This window comes from Arvicanthis niloticus, chromosome 2 (genome assembly GCF_011762505.2).
Source record: "Arvicanthis niloticus isolate mArvNil1 chromosome 2, mArvNil1.pat.X, whole genome shotgun sequence".
Classification (NCBI taxonomy): domain Eukaryota; kingdom Metazoa; phylum Chordata; class Mammalia; order Rodentia; family Muridae; genus Arvicanthis; species Arvicanthis niloticus.
In genome coordinates, this window is record NC_047659.1 from 41,501,581 (window position 1) to 41,520,517 (window position 18,937).

General features: G+C 37.5%; 1 protein-coding gene across 4 annotated transcripts in view; it reads left to right on the forward strand.

Moving 5' to 3' along the window:
- The window catches only part of LOC117703068 (sodium channel protein type 2 subunit alpha-like), a 130,702-nt gene that overhangs the window by 54,601 nt on the left and 57,164 nt on the right, over positions 1–18,937 (forward strand). For all 4 annotated transcript variants that reach the window (XM_076928833.1, XM_076928836.1, XM_076928834.1 and 1 more), the window contains exons 5-11: positions 849–977; positions 1,540–1,631; positions 2,572–2,844; positions 5,810–5,873; positions 7,428–7,569; positions 7,716–7,922; positions 9,125–9,412. In XM_076928833.1, the coding sequence (XP_076784948.1) occupies positions 849–977; positions 1,540–1,631; positions 2,572–2,844; positions 5,810–5,873; positions 7,428–7,569; positions 7,716–7,922; positions 9,125–9,412 (1,195 nt within the window). The remainder of the gene's footprint in view (positions 1–848; positions 978–1,539; positions 1,632–2,571; positions 2,845–5,809; positions 5,874–7,427; positions 7,570–7,715; positions 7,923–9,124; positions 9,413–18,937) is intronic.

The window sequence follows — 18,937 nt, forward strand, 5'->3', positions numbered from 1 at the left end:
CACTTTTCCTTTTCTTAGTACATTTTTCTAGCCATGCTAAACCAGATAATTCAAATCCATGCTCACCACTGACTTCCTTTAGGACAGTGCTTCTCAACCTTCCCAATACAGAAATCCTTTAAAACAGTTATTCCGGTTGTGGTGACCCCAACCATAAAATTATTTTGTTGCTTCTTCATAAGTGTAAATTTTGCTACTGTTATGAATTGTAATGTAAACACCTGATATGCGGGGCTCCTGTGAAAGAGTCATTGGATACCCCGCCCCCAAACAGGTCTCAACCAACAAGTTGAGAACCACTTCTTTTGGACAATGTTTTCAGTAGCTCAAATAGCTGCATTGATTTGCCTGATGGGGAGCTTCATCTTCCTTTTGAATCTTACATATTAGAGATTCCTAATGATTCCTAATATCTGATACATTGATCATTTAGGGATTGACATTTATCTGCTTAAGTCATACTGAAACTCAGCTCATATAGTTCAGATACTATCATCATCAGACAGAACGGTGTTTTCACATGTTTTCTGTTGAGTAATATGGAAAGTGAAGTATCAATTTATTTACAGTCAATGAGAACATCATTTGGAATTTAATGGTACTTTTGCCTTAAGCTCTGCCTAAATTCTCTATCAGAAATAAACTTGGGGTCTCTATTCATGTATGTTATTGAACTCGTCTTTAGGTCTGTGCACTTGCATGTGTGTCTATCTCAGTGGTAGCGAACATGCTCAATATATGTGAGGCCCTGGTGTCAAGTCTTTTACCACAACATTCTTTTAAAAATTAAATATACATATGCAAACCACCTACAAAATCCTTAATGTTAACTTGGCTATTTTTCTCAGGTATACTTTTACAGGAATTTATACTTTTGAATCACTTATTAAAATACTCGCAAGGGGCTTTTGTCTAGAAGATTTCACATTTCTACGAGACCCCTGGAATTGGCTGGATTTCACGGTCATTACCTTTGCGTAAGTATTTTTATGATAGTTTCTATCCTGGCAGAGGTATTGCAACGGAGTCTCTATAGCAGCTCTCGGTGTTGGCTTCCTTAGATTCATAAGGCATTTTGATTAGTTATCATGTGAATTTAAAATATCTTTTCCAATCAAATTATTCAGTTTGGAGAAATCAGGAATGATTGTAATAAATTCTATGGCTTTGGTTTCAATTAGCTGTAAGGTAATAATAACAATCCCCAATAACAGCTCAGTCAATGACAATACCATTCTCCTCTAACTGGGAAATCTGATGACAACTCTCACTGAAGTTGAAATGGTCTTGATTCAAGACCAACATAGACGTAGATTTCCCAAAATTCTGAATAACTCTGATTTAATCCTACAGGTATGTAACAGAATTTGTAAACCTAGGCAATGTTTCAGCTCTTCGAACTTTCAGAGTCTTGAGAGCTTTGAAAACTATTTCTGTAATTCCAGGTAAGAAGAAGCTGGTATAAGGTGGTAGGCCCTTATATCTTCAACTGTTTCTTGTGTTCTGTCATTGTGTCTGTGTGTGGACTCCTTATTACAGGTATGTGACAGAGTTTGTGGACCTGGGCAATGTCTCAGCGTTGAGAACGTTCAGAGTTCTCCGAGCATTGAAAACAATATCAGTCATTCCAGGTGAGAGCTAGGTTAAACACCGAGGCTGACTTTAGCTGCACTCGCTCACTGCTCACAGCTTTTTTTGGCAAAAGCCTGATTGCTTGTTGCATACTGCAAGACAATGATCAAAAGCAGGAACTGACCCATTCCAGGTTGGATAGGTTTGATTCTTTGCTTTTGACTGGTTGCTCTCTCTCAATCTGTTCTAAGTCAGCCTTTGAGTTTAACAAGTTTTGCATGAGGCAATTACAGTAACAGGCTACCTTGTTTGCATCTTACAGCACCAAGCTTTCCGCATAGAAGCTGAGATGTGAGACACACGGGCCAATGCAAATTTGATCAATTAGTTCGAAAACTGGCTATCTCTTTAAGAGGAGATAAGTGGAAAAGCAAGGCAGAGCATGAGCGCTGCATGGACTCAGCTTGCAGATGTCTTCCTTATTTTGGTGCATTCTCATGTTTTCAAAGTGCAGACAAAGCTATACCCTTGGAATTCAGTGGTTGCAAGGTTTCTCAATACTCCTCTACTCGTACAAATTTTTATATATATATATATATATATATATATATATATATATATATATATATATATATATATATATAACCTAACAAACCAATATGGGGTTAGAGAGTAAGACATCTGCAAATAAAAGCAAACTGTTTACATCAGGTTGATCTTCAAGCATGAGTCACTCAATCATATCTTTTGCTTTAAGGTGTGTGTGAAAACATATTCAGTTCATTTCCATTTGGTTTTCTAATGTAAGTTCAGTTTCCATTCATTTCCACCAGCTAGCAGGCTTTTCGTGAAATTTTTATTCATCCACAAACATTAAACTAATATTGTTGGCATTCTGCATGACATTTATATTTCTCAGGACAAGCTCATGATATTTTTGTTGGTAAATCCTCCATTGAATTGTAAGTGATGACTTCCTCTCTCTGGTTTTATTTGTAGGCCTGAAGACCATCGTGGGGGCTCTAATCCAGTCAGTGAAGAAGCTGTCTGATGTCATGATCCTCACTGTGTTCTGTCTCAGTGTGTTTGCACTAATTGGGCTACAGCTCTTCATGGGCAACCTGAGGAATAAATGCTTGCAGTGGCCCCCAGACAACTCTACCTTTGAAATCAATATCACTTCCTTCTTTAATAACTCATTGGATTGGAATGGCACTGCCTTCAATAGGACGATGAACATGTTTAACTGGGATGAATATATTGAAGATAAAAGTAAGATATACTCTTGTAGCCATTTAGTTCTTTGGTTCTTAAAATATAAACAAATGGTATGTGATACAACAAAATGTCTTAGGATAATTTACTATAACTTCATACATGTACTAAGAATACCAAATTTTATCATTCATTTTTTCTTATCTAAAAAATAATGTGATGAAAGTAGCCATTCCAAAGTGTGTGATTTATTACTTTTAAACCAGAGTTGAAAGTTGTCCCACATTGTCATGTATATCAAAAGTATTGATTGTGGAGGCCTTGGCCAGAAGTTTTCAAACATCTTAATAAGCCAGTGGTTAGACTCATTCAGTGCATTATGCTGTAGTGAATTGTTAGGAAGATGGGGAGAAGGGCTGGAAGAATAGCTGAAGCATGGAGTTCAATCCTTAGCACAGCGTAAATGGACACACAGTAATGTTACAGGTGTAATGGCATTACACCAATAATGCCAGCATTAAAAAGGTGGATGTAGGGATGGAGAGATGGCTCAGCGGTTAAGAGCACTGTGTGCTCTTCCAGAGGTCCTGAGTTCAATTCCCAGCACCTACATGGTGGCTCATAACCATCTATAATCAAATCTGATGCCCTCTTCTGCCTGCAGGCATACATGCAAGCAGAACACTGCATACATAATGAATAAATAAATAGATAAATAGATAGATTGATTGATTGATTAAATGAATTAATTAAAATAAATAAATTAAAAAGGCCAGAAGTTCAAGGTACTCCTCAGGTACTAATGTATCCAAGGCTAGCCTGGGATACATATGATGAAATAACAGTTACATAATGAATCCAAGGATAGCCTGGGATTTATTATGACGAAATAGTTTGAACCTTTTTGGTTGACTCAGTCCATATGATCTATCTGGATAGAGAAAACATTTTCCAAGATGAACTCAAACTTGTGTACTGGTCAGAAAGGTAAGCAAATACAATTTATCCATGTACTTACTGATAAGGTAATGTTTATTCCTTTATATGAATCTTGGTATTAGAGTTATCATTATCATTTGATTTTCTTTGATGCATGGATATAAAAATATGTTAATGCTACATTACGTTTCTGCTTATTGAAGCTAGCATGTCTGTCATTTGATGATCTACACTACTTCTCCATGTACCACTAGATTAACCAAATACCACTGTCTCTTGATCTCCTGTACTCCATGGGCTGGTTTCCCTCATGTTCTGCATGTTGGTTTTTTAAGAATAATATGAGATTTTTTTTATCATAGCTCACTTGATACTACATTTACAATGTTTCCAATCTTATGAAAGTTTTGCCTGAAAAGATTCTTTTGAAAAAAAATGAGAAAATCTAACAGCCCCAATAATTTTGAGGTTTTCTACTTACTAACAATATAATCAACAATGAAGAGCTTTTTGCCTATAAATCTTTTCTCTGCTTCTGTATGGCTACAGATGGGTTTCTATTTATAGAGCTTCAGTGGGAGTGGTTGATGGTGGCTAAGACTGTAGAGACATAGTGTCCAATGCTCTCCTAAGAGGACACACCCCTTCATGGCTTCCCCCACAGCCATACTCAACTCACTGAAATGTGAGGAATATAGATATTTATCATATTTCAAAATCTTTTGGTAAAGGGAAACAAAATTAGTGTCCTTTTCTGTATCCCTTATTTGTAATATAGAGAAGTTTAAAATACATTTTCAAGCATCAGTGGTACATTATATATTCCCCACCACACAAATCTATCTGTTGGTATGTTTATTCATTGTTTTACCAGGTGATAGCATTTTGAAGGAAGCCATATGGACTCTTTATGAGCAATTGTCTTTTATTTTGGCAGGCTTACTTTCCAGATTATTTTTCGTCTTACTGCCTGTTTGGGGGCTTCAACGCCTCTAATTTTTTCAGACAATCAAATCATCAGTATCGTTTGCACATTTTTTTTCTGTTTTTGTGTTTCTAAAATGCTTCTTAAGAAGAGGTAAAATGAACATCTAAATATGTGGCCTGTACACCAGTCACATGTGGTTTTGGTAGTGTGTTAGTAGACTTGTTTTTAGATTCATAGCAATCTTGACTTTTACAGTTTCATGTAAAGGTCTAAAAATAGTTTGTAAAATTATGACCTAGATTTTCCTACATAGTCTATTCATATAATTCTGGAACACAAGGCTTAGGTATTCTTAAGTACCAACAGAGTAAATTTTAGGGGTATGTGTGTGAGTGTATGACTGCATGAGTGTGTGTGTGTGTGTGTGTGTGTGTGTGTGTGTGTGTGTGTATTTACATGTATTTGTTTATGTGTGTTTAGTTCCTAAGATTATTTTTGCAATATCTTAAAATTATATATTCCATACTGTAAGTGGCATATATTTAGACAGTTTACCATTTTCCAAGATAAAAACTTCTTTTGGTCATTTCAAAGAAAGAACTCAAGCAAGCAAGCAAGCAAGCAAGCAAGCAAGCAAACAAACAAACAAATATTATAAGGAGGGAACAAGCACTAAAGCCCACTTCTCACATGAAATGAAATTGGCAGGGAAAAAAAAAACCTCTACATCTATATTGAGTCTAGGCAAAAAGTATGCATGCACCACTGAGAAGCCTCCCCTTGCTCTTAATCTGTGCCAAGCAAGCTGACTCAATGCCATGGCTTTCTCTTGAAGCTTCCCCTAAGCAGTTTGAGGTTGTGTTTGTAATAAATGAATAAATGCTGACCTGAAAATGCTATTATTGTTGGTGGTGGTGCTGATTCTGGCAAAGTTTCTTTTTAAAGTAAATGTTCTAAACATTCTTTAATCAAAATACCATTTATAGTTGTTGGATAGTCAGTTCCTAAGTGGGGAGGGGGGGGATGTTCATTTAGCCATGACTTTCAATCAATTTGTCTACTTGTATGACAACTGGCACATTTATGAGCGTCCTTACCTGAATACAGTGATCAAATGAAAGGGATTTTAATGAGTATCCTTTGCTCTTTACATAGGTCACTTTTATTTTTTGGAAGGACAAAATGATGCTCTGCTTTGTGGGAACAGCTCAGATGCTGGGTAAGTTGTGCTTCCGCTTGACACTCAGTCAACCTCATTAATCTGCCACATCCCACACAACTGGCCCCTACTCAGTCCTCATTCAAAGTCCTCCATAAATTCTCCTTCATGCTGACTCACAAAAGAGCCAAGACAAGTGCAGATTCTCACCTCCTTCACACACAGAGAAGCAGCAATTATTGTTCTGTACTAGGTCACATTTAATCTTCCAAATGAGCACAATGGAAAATAGACACTCAGAGCCGATGCATCAGAATTCATAATCACCGACAAGAATGTATGATTAATCATTTAAGCTAATCCGATCTCCATGGCTTAACAGAAAATAAAATCCATGAAGATCATGTCACCTTGAGACACACGGTGACAATCTGCCTACAGTATTTCAGCAAAGCAAAGTACATAAAATAGACTGGAGTTTTCTCATACTTTCAAATTCTCACTCTACCATATTTTGTCATTTGTCTTGCCCTCTGTTTTTCCCAATTGCATACTGTCACTGTAATAACTCCATTGATTAAATACATTAGTGGATATATGGCTAGAATAGAGAATACTTAGTTATGCTTAACATCATGGCAATGTTTGTAGTTAAGAAACATTACACATGAAAACAAAGCCTGGTAAAGTTCAGGGAAATATTGATCTTTCCCTACTTGGTCAGATATTAGAGGGACAAATAGGCAAAAATCTAACATGTTTTCTGTGATAATATTCTACACAATGCAACTAACACCTTCACCAAAATTCTCATTGATGATATGGTTTATACTTGGCTCCTGTGATAAAATACTTTATCTATGATTAGATCTGTGATACGTAAGGCAAGCATTTTAACCCCCCAACTACCTGTACAGTACTAAGTGCTTTGCACACAGTATCATATTGAGTGTTTGCATATTGGTAGATTTTTCTTCTTGTTGTTGTTTTTGTTTTGAGACCGGTCCTTTTATTAGTCCATTCTGGCTTGTGAGGTTCCTGAGGGCTAGCCAGGTCAGGAAATTAACCCCAGTTCACTCAGCCCAGAAATGTGAGTCACAGTACATTAAGCTCTGCTTAATCAGCAAGTGAGGTGATTCTATGCGATCCACACTCCTCTGTGTGTCATTCTCTTTTTAGGGTGCTCGCTCTCGGCTACCATATTTTCTTCTTTCTGCTCTAGTTTACACACACACACACACACACACCCCACTTATATATCAAGACATCATCTGTGGAAATCAATTATATTTCTATGGATTTATTTATCTGATCATGTCCATTGTCCCAAAAGAAATTGTTCAAGATATGATTATCTTATATGGGTGTATGATAAACATGATGTTACAATTAGGACTTAGAGGAACCTACAAGACCTGGTAAATTCGATTACTGCACAGGAAACGCCACCTAGTGCAGGATGCATGCTAAATAAGTCAGAAGATGTAAGATTTCTGTAGAGGCTGTACAAAATAATTCACATCAAGTAAAATGAAAAATAAAAATAAAAGAAAAAAAAAAGACCAACAAATTCACAGATGCTGGATTCCTCTCTCCTCTCTAATGTAATTACAGCCAGTGTCCAGAAGGGTACATCTGTGTGAAGGCTGGGAGAAACCCCAACTATGGCTACACAAGTTTTGACACGTTCAGCTGGGCCTTCTTGTCCTTATTTCGTCTCATGACTCAAGACTTCTGGGAAAACCTTTATCAGCTGGTAAGAACTGACATACTGGTTCTTCTAGGAAGCATGAGATTCCGCCATGACCAAGGGAACTGCCGAGGAATCTTTTATTACTTTAGAGAAGGAGCTTGTAACAGCCGATGTGAAATTTATGAACATGGTCCTTCCATTTTTCACAGACTCTGCGTGCAGCTGGGAAAACCTACATGATATTTTTTGTGCTCGTGATTTTCTTGGGCTCCTTTTACCTGATAAACTTGATCCTGGCTGTGGTGGCCATGGCCTATGAAGAACAGAACCAGGCTACGTTGGAGGAGGCGGAGCAGAAGGAGGCGGAGTTTCAGCAGATGCTGGAGCAACTTAAGAAGCAGCAGGAAGAAGCTCAGGTAGAGCTGACTGGCATAGAGATTGTTGTGTTAATTTCCCTTCTCTGACCTGATGGCTGTGGTTGACATTGGAGAGTCAAAGGTGTATGCTGTCAGGGATCTGTTTGGTTGTAAGCAAAATGTTCATTGATTTGGTGATTATAATATACACCGCGGGCAATCGGTTACAATTGCTTTCTTGACACTTTCTTCCTTGTGACATCTTAAGAAATTGACTATCAGTACCCTCATTCACTGAAGCTTCTAAAGTAGGCAGAGCAATATGCTGTCAATTGAAGGAATTCCTTAATACCCCAGCAAACAGGAATTCAGTTAGAGTGGCTTCTTCAGTACAGAATTACTAGAGGTGAAGAATGTCAGAAAATGCAAGTCATACTGCAATGATTTCACAGATTTGGGAAATACAAGACCCTATCTAACATGAAATCATAACAACACTAACATTCCCAGCTTCTTGCACTGGAAACTCTTAATGTAGACTCAATGAGTCTTCAAAATAAGGAAATTATTTTTCTAAATATATATGTTTAACCTAATGACATATGCTAACTAAATGAACTGATTTTTTGCCTCTTATTGTCTGTTGAATGCATTCCACTATCATTCAACCTATAATAAAGACCAAAATAAAGTAGACTGGAGTAGTAACAACAATATTGAACACTGTATTTCCCTTAAAGCCATATACTTATCATTTATAGAATCATGCTGGCATCCTGGGATACCCTAATATATAGTCTGTTATATCCTTGCACATTTTATAATTAAGTAATTAAGGTAAAAGATTAAGAGGTTTAATCGATAAATACTTGACTGAGTTTAATTTCATAACTTGCTTTGGTGGTCATTTCGAATGTGACGAAGAGCAAATGCCTTCGAGGTTAAATAGCAAACTTTAATTCTTAAATTCCTCCTTAAATCTTGTTTTGATCACATGGGAAATGTTATGTTTTTTATGTTCATGTTAGTAGATAATTAGACTGCCACATCAGGTTAGAATTAGATTTCTATCACTTATATATGTGTACTTCCGTGTTGATTTTTATTCTTTGGTTAATGAAAACGTCCCGTTTTCCAAAGTATGGGACATTATACAAAATTGTATTTCAAGGTCACATTCATTGTATTCTAGACAAACTTGAAGCAGTAATTGTGTGGCTCTCAAAGCTGTATACAACCTGTGCTTACGTTGTGCCTTCTAGGCAGCAGCTGCAGCAGCTTCTGCAGAATCCAGAGACTTCAGCGGAGCCGGTGGGATAGGCGTTTTCTCGGAGAGTTCTTCAGTAGCGTCAAAGTTAAGTTCCAAGAGTGAAAAGGAGCTGAAAAACAGAAGAAAGAAAAAGAAGCAGAAAGAGCAGGCTGGAGAGGAAGAGAAGGAAGATGCGGTGCGGAAATCTGCCTCGGAAGACAGCATACGAAAGAAAGGCTTCCGGTTTTCCCTAGAAGGAAGTAGACTGACCTATGAGAAGAGGTTTTCCTCTCCACACCAGGTAAAACAAAAAATAGATGAAATAGATTAAATAGAGTGCATTTTCACAACAGGACTTCTTTCAAAGGCTGTGCTTTTAAAAGTGGGGCTGAAGCTGCCTTCTAGAATGAACTTCATGATGCTTTTAACCACGGTAGTGAGAATCAAGGGTTGGGTTGCCATCTCAGAGGTCTTGCGAGTTTTATAACTTTTTTTGGAAGCACGGGAAGGCATTTCATACCATGCTGAGCTTTGGGAGGTTTGTGGTTTTGAGGTTTTGTTAAAGACTTGAGACTCTGGGCAGTGTTCCACATGGGGAATGATCACAGATGGGTCTCTTCTTAGCTACTGTGCCTGGGCCCAGTGAGCTGTAGGTTTTCTGAGAGGCTGGTGCCCAGAAGTGGACCGGGGATGCTTCTGAGCCATCTGTACAGTGTTCCTATCCATGTGAAAGCTCTCATTAAGAGTGAATTATTCAATGTTTCAAAGGAACTGAAACAAAATCTTTTCTAAAGTATAGCCAAAATCACAGGTAGACAGGCGCTAAGAAAGACCCATGTCACTAACTAAGCAGTGGTGTTTGATTGCACTTGATTTTCTGTGCCTCGTGTTAAAGGAGGATGGGAAATTCAAAGAATGCGCTGATTTACATATTGCAAGAAAATGTTTTCTGCATGCCTCTAGCTTATGTACCCAGCCAAGCTGCTGAAATCTCACTATTTAGGTCCCTTGGTTGTTTAAAATTACCATGAGAATTTCCCAGAAATACACAGTTCCTTGGAGGACAAGTTCACCAGGATTGAAACTACAGTATTCTTATAGTACCAAGAACAATGACAACACACTGTATTGGTATTTGCAATATGAGTTGTTAAAGCACCTCATTACAAAGCTAGGTAGCTACTTTTTTAATTATTATGGCAAACTTTCAGATATGAAGAGGAGAAGCTCTGTGCTTTGTTGGGTGCCTATCTGATGGACACTCTATCTATTTTGAAGCCTATTTTATTAGCTTCTGTTAATTGTACAAAAAGTAGAAGGTTTCATTCTGGTAATTTTCACATAAGCACATGGCGTACCTTGACCATCCTTATTCACACCCCTATTTCATTTGCCCTCTCTGCCTCCTTCTCTCTCTAGTCTCTTCCCTCTTCCAGAATAAAAGTCATCCTACCCTACTTTCATATGTATTTTTCATATATTTATATATTTATATATTTGCATATATATACACATGCATTTTCATATGTAGAACCTAGAAATGTATTTTTGAGTCCAGCTCTCTTCTGCTGACATGATGATTTGTGATTTGTGACTATAACATGATGGTATGTTATGTTATTTATGGCTAATTATTGTATTTTGTCGTGTAGAGATGCCACATTTTCTTTATTTGTTGTTGATGGATACCTGGGCTGATCAAATAGCTTCAGAATTATGCATAGTGCTGATGTAAACAAGGATATGCAAGTATCTCTATGGTACGTTGACTTGAATTCCTGTGAGTATGTATACCCAGGTGTGGTATAGTTGGAGTCTATGGTAGCTCTATTTTTAGTTTTTTAAGCAGCCTCTTTTCTGATTTCCAGAGTAGCTGGGCTGACATATATCCTTGCCCATGTTGTATAAAGTTCAATTTTCCTACTATTCTTGCCAAGGCTTAGAATTTGTGTTTTCCTATGAAGGTGTCTTGTAATTTATTTTTAACAAATCCTTTTAGCTGAGATGAGATGAAAGCTCAGTGTAATTTTGACTCGAATTTCCGTGGTGGCTAACGATACTGAATATTTCTTCTTCATGCATGTATTGGCTAGTTGTCCTTCTTATGTTGAGAACTATCTGTTCAGTTCATTGCCCATTTACTGATGTGGTTGTTTGTTGTTCTGAGGTCTAACATTTTTGTGTTCTTGGTATGCTCTGTATCAGTCTCTCATTGTTCTCACCAATCTTCCCTTCTTTCCAGCAAAGAAAATGCATTTTTAGGTAGTGCCAAAGCTTTGTAATTTGATGCAATCCCATTTATCAATCCTGTCTGTTATTTCTTGAGCTGTTTATTTTTCTTATCAGAAAACAGTTTGCTGTATCCATATCCTGAAGCATTTCAGTCTGCTCTTCTCCCGTGGTTTCAGAGTTTCCAGTCTTACTTTAAGATCTTTGATTCATTTTTAGAAAATATCAAACGAGTTTATGTATTCAAAAATTGTAGCAGAGAAGCATCTATTCACTGGGAAGATGACTGAGATGAAGATTTGTATCTGAATGCAGAGAGTTAAGGTACCAAGTCCTGTGATTTACTCAACTTAATTACTTGAGCACTCCATGATAACTGCAGGAATGTCGGCCGTTATTGTTGCTGCTTTTGGTTTTCTAGAGACAGTCTCGTGTTTCCCAGGTTGGCCTCTCACTTGTATAGCTGAGGATGACCTTGAACTTCTGATCTTAATGCTTCCACCTCAAGTGGAGATTTCAGAGATGTGTCACGAAGTGGTTGCAAACATTTTATCTTCTTGATGTAGTCTTCCTTTTATTAATATGTAACAGCATTATCTCTTCCAAATAAATTTGGCTTCAGATCTGCTTTGTCACGTATGAGCAAATCTGTGCATACTTACCTTCAGATGTCATTTAATTGAGATTGTTTTTTGAATCTTTCCACTCTCATCTCTTTATGTCTTTACTAGTGACTTGAGTTTTATGTGGGTAGCAAATAGGTGAATCTTGTTTCTTGTTACCTTAGCCAGTATACATGTTCTAATTGGACCATTAAGACCCCTTATATTTAGGGTAATTCTGACACATTATTTCCTGTTTTAACAAGGTTAAACTTCCTTCCCAATCTTCACTTCTGCATTGTTTATATCTATTTTAAAGGGCAGCTTTACTGGATGCTGAAATCTTGTTTGGCAGACATTTTGTTTCATGGCTTGATGTGTGTTAGTCCCTACTCTCCAGTCCCTTAGAATTTTTTCAGCAAAGTCTTTTGCTCTGAGTGGCTTAACTTTGAAAGGATCTTAGCCCTTCCATTCCACAACTCTGCAGAGTCTTTCTTCACTTTGTCGTGTAAATATTTTGATTCCAATATGACCAGGAGATGTTATTTTCTGGTCATGCCTACTTGGTGTTCTACTTTGTTTAACCCCTGTTCTTTATTCCACTGGGTCTCATCTTTTAATGATGCTTTCCATTGAGTGGGGTATTTGGTTTGGTTTGCTTTGATTTGGCTTGGTTTGGTTTGGTTTGTTGGTGGTAGTGATGGCAGTGTTTAATTCCTAAAGTTTCTTCATTCCTACAATACCGGTTTAATTTCTAACTCTTGACTTGAAGTCTCATCCAAGTGGCTGAATTTCATCTGTAAATCTTGAGTGGATTTCTTTGTTTCAGTTGTCTGTTTCCTCTAATCCTCTTTGTGGTCTCATTGATTATTTTTAAAACAAGACTTACATGTTTGGCATGTAGGATATTCACTGTCTTTGGATTAGGCTCTTGGGAAGTTAATAACTTCTAGGTGAGTCTGGTAATACAGTTGAATTTCTAGAGTGCTTGGATACCATGCATGAAGCCTTAGTCTTATTCCCAGGACTGCAAATGTGGTAAAATAATAATAATAATAATAATAATAATAATAATAATAATAATAATAATAATAATAAATTGTGGTAGCATAGGCTTATAGTCAGAGAACTTGGGAAGAGGAGACAAGCAGATCAGAAGTTAAGGGTCATCCTCAGTTATGAAGGGTGTTTTAGGTCACAGTAGGCGATATAGGAGTCTGTAACCAAAACAATGACAATAAAATGTGGAGAGGTTGTGTTGTTGCCTTGCCTGGTCATAGCTCTTATCTTTCTACCCTTCGATTCATATATCTGTGGGGATGGACTTGTGGTTTTTAATTTGGGGTCTTCTTTGTAGGCAGCATTCTTTTGATGTTTGGTTCCCAATAATGCTTAGATAAAACCAAATAAAATGGGAATAAACCAGGTGTAGAAATACCAATTGTAGAAATGACTTTTCAAAAATAGAAAAAGAGAGAAAGAAAAAGAAAGTGATATAAGCATATAGTATAAAGTATGAACTTAAAGGATTAAAAGAGAAATTAATAAGAATAAAGATAAAGTTAGAGTAAGGAAAGGGAAAAAGAAAGAAGCAAAATTTCAGAAATGATATCATCATCATCTGTGACTCTACCAACTCTAGAGTTTGTGCACCTAAGGACTACAAATGACCAACTAAAGCTATGTCCCTCAAATGCTTTGCAAAGTAGGCAAAGCAAGCATAGGTCCTCCATAGCAGTTCTGCAGGTGAGGAGAGAACCCAGGGAGCCAGGCACTCTACCACCCATCTCAGTATTTTAAATATCTGCTTAGTGCTAAACCATCCTCAGTAGGCAGGAAGCTTCAGAACCAAATCACCTACTGGACCTGGGCTTAGAGCTTTTTGATCCACACAACAGCTAATCCTCTATGGCATGAAGCAGCTACCAAAGAAGGAAAGCTACCTACTCACCCACTGACCATGAGCTGAGATACCTTAGTCTCTAAAGCAGTTCTCAACCTGTTGTGTGAATGCTGGAGCCAAACTCTGGTGTTTATAATTGCACAGCAAGTGCTGTTAGCTCAGTGGTTTTCCAGCTGTGGGTCACAACCTCTTTGGTTGAAAGACCCTTTTACCGGTTGCCTAAGGCCACCAGAAAACATAGACATTTACATTATGATTTGCAACAGTAGAAAAATTACAATTATGAAGTATCAATGAGTATAATTTTAGGGTTTGGGGCCACCACAGCATGAGGAACTATATTAAAGGGCCACAGCATCAGGAAAGTTGAGAACCACTGCTCTAAAGTAACCCACAGAAGAGAGGTGTTTTTCCCTACCACAGAGAACAGGGCAGTAACCACCACACTCTCCACAGCCCATCTTCTCTGTGGTTTAAACTTCTCCTCAAGTTAGTGTCTAAACCTCCAGCTCTTCATGAGTGACTCTTGTTACTATCTCTTGCCCAAATAGCGTGACAGGATGCTGCCACTCTCAAACAATATGCCCCTGATGAAATGTGCCTGGCTATAGTCCTCTGAAATATGAGGATCAACAAAATGGCTTTCTTCTACAATGTTGGCCTCTCCTGTAAAAGGAACCACTGCCAGCCAAACCCTGCACTAGATTTAGAGCTTTCAGGAGCTGGAGCTTTCTCCTGAAGCTACACCTGTCAGTCTGCTCTGAAAGGGGTGCCAGTATGCTCCATACTTACCATGTGGATGGCTTACATCATAGGTATTCATTTTACTCCTGCTTATAATCAATACTAACAACTAGACAGCAGAGTATTACTTTCACTGTAGATTTGGCTCAATATCTGCTGATTCTTAATCTGACACTGAAACCCATGGACTTCCTTCTTTTATGGGCATCCCAAAAAGCATCTTTTAAAGCTGATGATGAAATGTATAATTTGGTTCCCTTTAAAATAAACACATATCTAGGACTTTTTATTTCTCTTCACAGCTCATCAGATAAAGAGTTTCACATGACCTAATAGTTAATACGCACATTTTGGTAGATCAGCTGACCCATTCCACAGCCAAATAATATTGTGAGTTCAGATAAATGATCTCAAATTGAATAGGATTTTTTGTCAAAAAAGAAAAATACCTTTTTTTACTTTGTCAACATAACTCTTATGGTTGTATTTGTATAAATCTTAATTGGGAAATGTGAGTCCCTTAAATGGTAGGCTCTCTTCTTAAAAATCATGATTACTTTGAAAAAATAAAAAAAAAAGAAGAAGAAGGAATTGGAGGAAGGGAATTAAGAGATCAAGGGCAAGAAGGAGAGAAGGAAGATTATTTTGCCTACTCCTGAACCTAATTTTGTGTAAATTATAAACTAGGTTTGCTTCATATCCACCAGCACTGCAGATATTTTCTTCAATTTACATCATTCCAAATTCACGAGGATCAATTCTAGTCTGTGCACTATGCTTGGAAATGCTGTGGCTGTCCCTGTTCTTTCCGTATTTTCTCACAGATACAGCATTTCCTTTGTAGTATCTGTACACCTCTCCTGGTGCCTATTTCCAAGCTGGTTGGACATTGTGAGAGATTACTACCATAAATGACCTTCCGTGTTTCATCCAGTTTTATATTTGTTCCTTAAGCAATTTGTATAAATACAATGTACTACTTTAAAAATATTTGTATGGTTTTAAAAAAATAGTCAGTAGATTGCAAAAAAAGATGGAGTGGTGTTTACTGCTCTAGAGGTGGTGGGACCTGGGAGAATGGAGCAGATAAATGAGGCACACTAAAGCATAATGCAATAGCCAAGTTTATTCAAAGCATCAGACAATTTATACTCTAAGGGTTTCGAGAACTCACAGGAGTAAAGTGACCAATCACAAAAGCAAGCCACATGTGATGGACAAGCTCCACAAAGAAACATGATTTTCTATTAGAGGCATGTAAACACATAGTAATCACCAGTTGTAATAAATAATCTGAAGTAAAGTTATCCCTATCTGCTACACATGGGAGTGAGACAAAAGCATAATCCAAGGACAAGTTTTTGGTTTTGAAGAATCTGAGGTCACGAGACTTTTGTCTTAGTTTTCTCACAAGCACTCAAAAATCTCCTAATAAAACTTTATGCTTGTTCTGACAGAGATGGGACAAGATTGGAGATGGGAGACGGAGGGAGACAGAGACAGAGAGGTAGCACCCAGATGTTTCAATATCCCCACTTTGAAAGTTCTGAAAGTAATAATGAAAATGTCAAACCAAATACAGAGATTTTACCTGGGTACAGTGGTGGGAGCCTCTTAGCTTTTATGAGATATATTCAAAGGTCAAGGGGTCACAAACTATTAAGAAACCATGCTTTCTAATGATATAATAAAAGGATATTTTATTGATAACCACTTCTGCTTTCATTATATGAAAGCTTTTCCTGCAAGATTATAATTTTCAAAGCAGAGTAGGTGGAAATGTGAACTATTTCTTAGACATCTCTGACTTGTAAGTGTGGGAGAGAAAAGGGAAGAAAGTCAAGAGCGCACCTCTAATCAAGCCTCAAGGTAATCTGGACATTTTCGTTTGAAACTTTTCTAAGAACCAGGTCACCTGTGATAAATTTGCAGTTATAGTTCTGGAGATTCACCAATGGGAAGGATGTGTCTTCTGGGCTGTCTTTCATTAACATTACACCATTAATTTAGGAAATAATTGTAAGCATGTCTGTGGTATAAATAATGGCTCAGAGAGAGGCATAGCATTCTGCTTGGCTCATGGAGAACACATTTCTCTTTTCCAGATGTTGGGAAAGGGAGGTGCCTTTACTATTGGGGTTGTTGAGATTATTGGCTGTAAGAGCTACAGGGGGCATCTGGCCACACACACAAGGAAGCAACCTGAGCTGGCTATGGAGAAAGACATGGTTTGGTTATTTGCAATGTAGCTAGTTGTTGTTCATAAAGTCTGTTAATACAACTTTTAATCAGTTTTATTGAGATTATCTCCCCCTATCTATGATGTTCTTTAACATGTAAACTATACTAAATGTTTTACATATACATGAATTTTACTGTATTTCATTTAAACGTTTTTGTCCTTTTCTTTTTGAGCTAATGATAAACAATAGGTTATTAATTATGATAGGTAGGATTTCTGTGGTGACTTGAATTAAAATAGTCCCTATAAGCTCCTATGTTGGAATACTTTGTCCCCTCCCCCTTGGTAGAATTATTTGGAAGAATTATAAGGTATGGCCTTGTTAGAAGAGGTGTGTCACAGCAGGTGGGCACTGAGGTTTTAAAAGCACCAGTCTATCCCCAGTGTACTCTCTGCTCCCAGTTTGTAGTTGCAGATGTGAGCTCCGCTGTCTGCCACTTGTTACCTCCACTCTGACATCCAGAACTCTAAGTCTCTGGAACCATCATAGATTTTTTTTTTCCTTCTGTAAGTTGCCTTGGTAATGGTATTTTATCACAGCAATAGAAAAGTAACTAAGACAGATGGGTTAGGGATAGGGATGGGAAGAAATAACATCTATAGAGGGATAAGTCTGTCTTCTTAAATGTTATTTGCTTTGTGAATAATGCATAGACACATAACACAAAAAAGTATTTGACACATGCAGATGTGGTATAAGTATTACAAATATCATTGAAGAAAAGTTGATTATCTAAAAGGAAAATTGGAAGAATACTTGGTGCTCAAAGAATATAAGAATCAATTGTAGGCACAAAATTTTATTTGGCTTTAAATCATTCAAAGAGGAAAAAGATCAAACTCACCATATTAAATTATGGAATTTGTATTATTTCTACTAATAATTATAGACATACAATACAGAATGGCTTACATAAAACAGAACTATTGGATTATGTAAATAATGTCTATGCATAGTTTTAGACAGATATGGTGTTTGATTTATATAAGGAGTTACGGTTGCCTTGAGTCTCAGAAGAGATTTGGGGCCTTGGATATTAAGCAGTCTTGAAATTGTAATAGACGGCAACTTTTGAAGTTGGACTAAATGCATTTTGTGCTTTGATATGGTTATAAGGCTATGAGCAGCAGGAAGTGGAATGCGATGCTTTTGATAAAAACAGCCCCGTAGGCTCATATGATTGAGAGCATAGTCACAAGGGAGTGACACTGTTTGAAACGATTATAAGGATTAGAAGGTGTGACTTTATTGGAGTAGGTGCAGCCTCGTTGGAAGAAATCTGTCACTGAGGTTGGGCATTGAAGTTTCAAAAGCGAACACTAGATCAAGGCTCTCTCTGCCTATGAATTAGAATGTAGTTCTCGGCTACTTCTCCAGTATCTGCTGGCTTGATGCCATGTTCTCCTCTACCGTGAGGGAGATGGTCTAACTCTCTGAAACTGTAAGCAAGAAACCAACTAAATGTCTTGAATAAAACTGCTTTGATGGTGATGTCTTTTCACAGAACAGAACAGTGACTAAGACAGCAAGTTGTATGTAGGGAACAGGCCTAACCATGTCTTTATTCATATGTCATCCAAGGTTTCTCCTATGTGTCTAGCATGATATACACTGTCACCCTTAGACCCAGTAGTCTCAACAACCAGAGCTGAAAAGGCACCTGTTTCCCAATAATTGGAAAAGGAAGTGCTGATTCTCGGTGAACCAAGCAACACCCCAGATCCCTCTATAAAGCATTCCATGCATTAAAGGGATGGAGTGCTCTAGTTTGCTAGACATGCGTTGACCTGCTTCTAGAGTTCGGGATTGAATTAGTGTCTTAGAAATTAAACGATTCAAGCATTGAGGAGCCTTTCCTAAGGTACAGGGTCTTATGAACCACAAAGAAATGGCCAGTAGTCAAGTGACCGCATGTGTAGCAGAGGTTAGAAACACAGACTGATGGCATAGAAGAGGTAAGTTATCCCTGTTGGTGTGTGATGGCTAAGCAGAGTAAGGAAACAGGCTATTATTTTTTTTAAAAAAATGCTAAATGACGGTGATCAGATTCTTACTTGAAAACGGGTTTTTGCTAATATCGTGTTGTTCAGATTTCTTGAGACAGA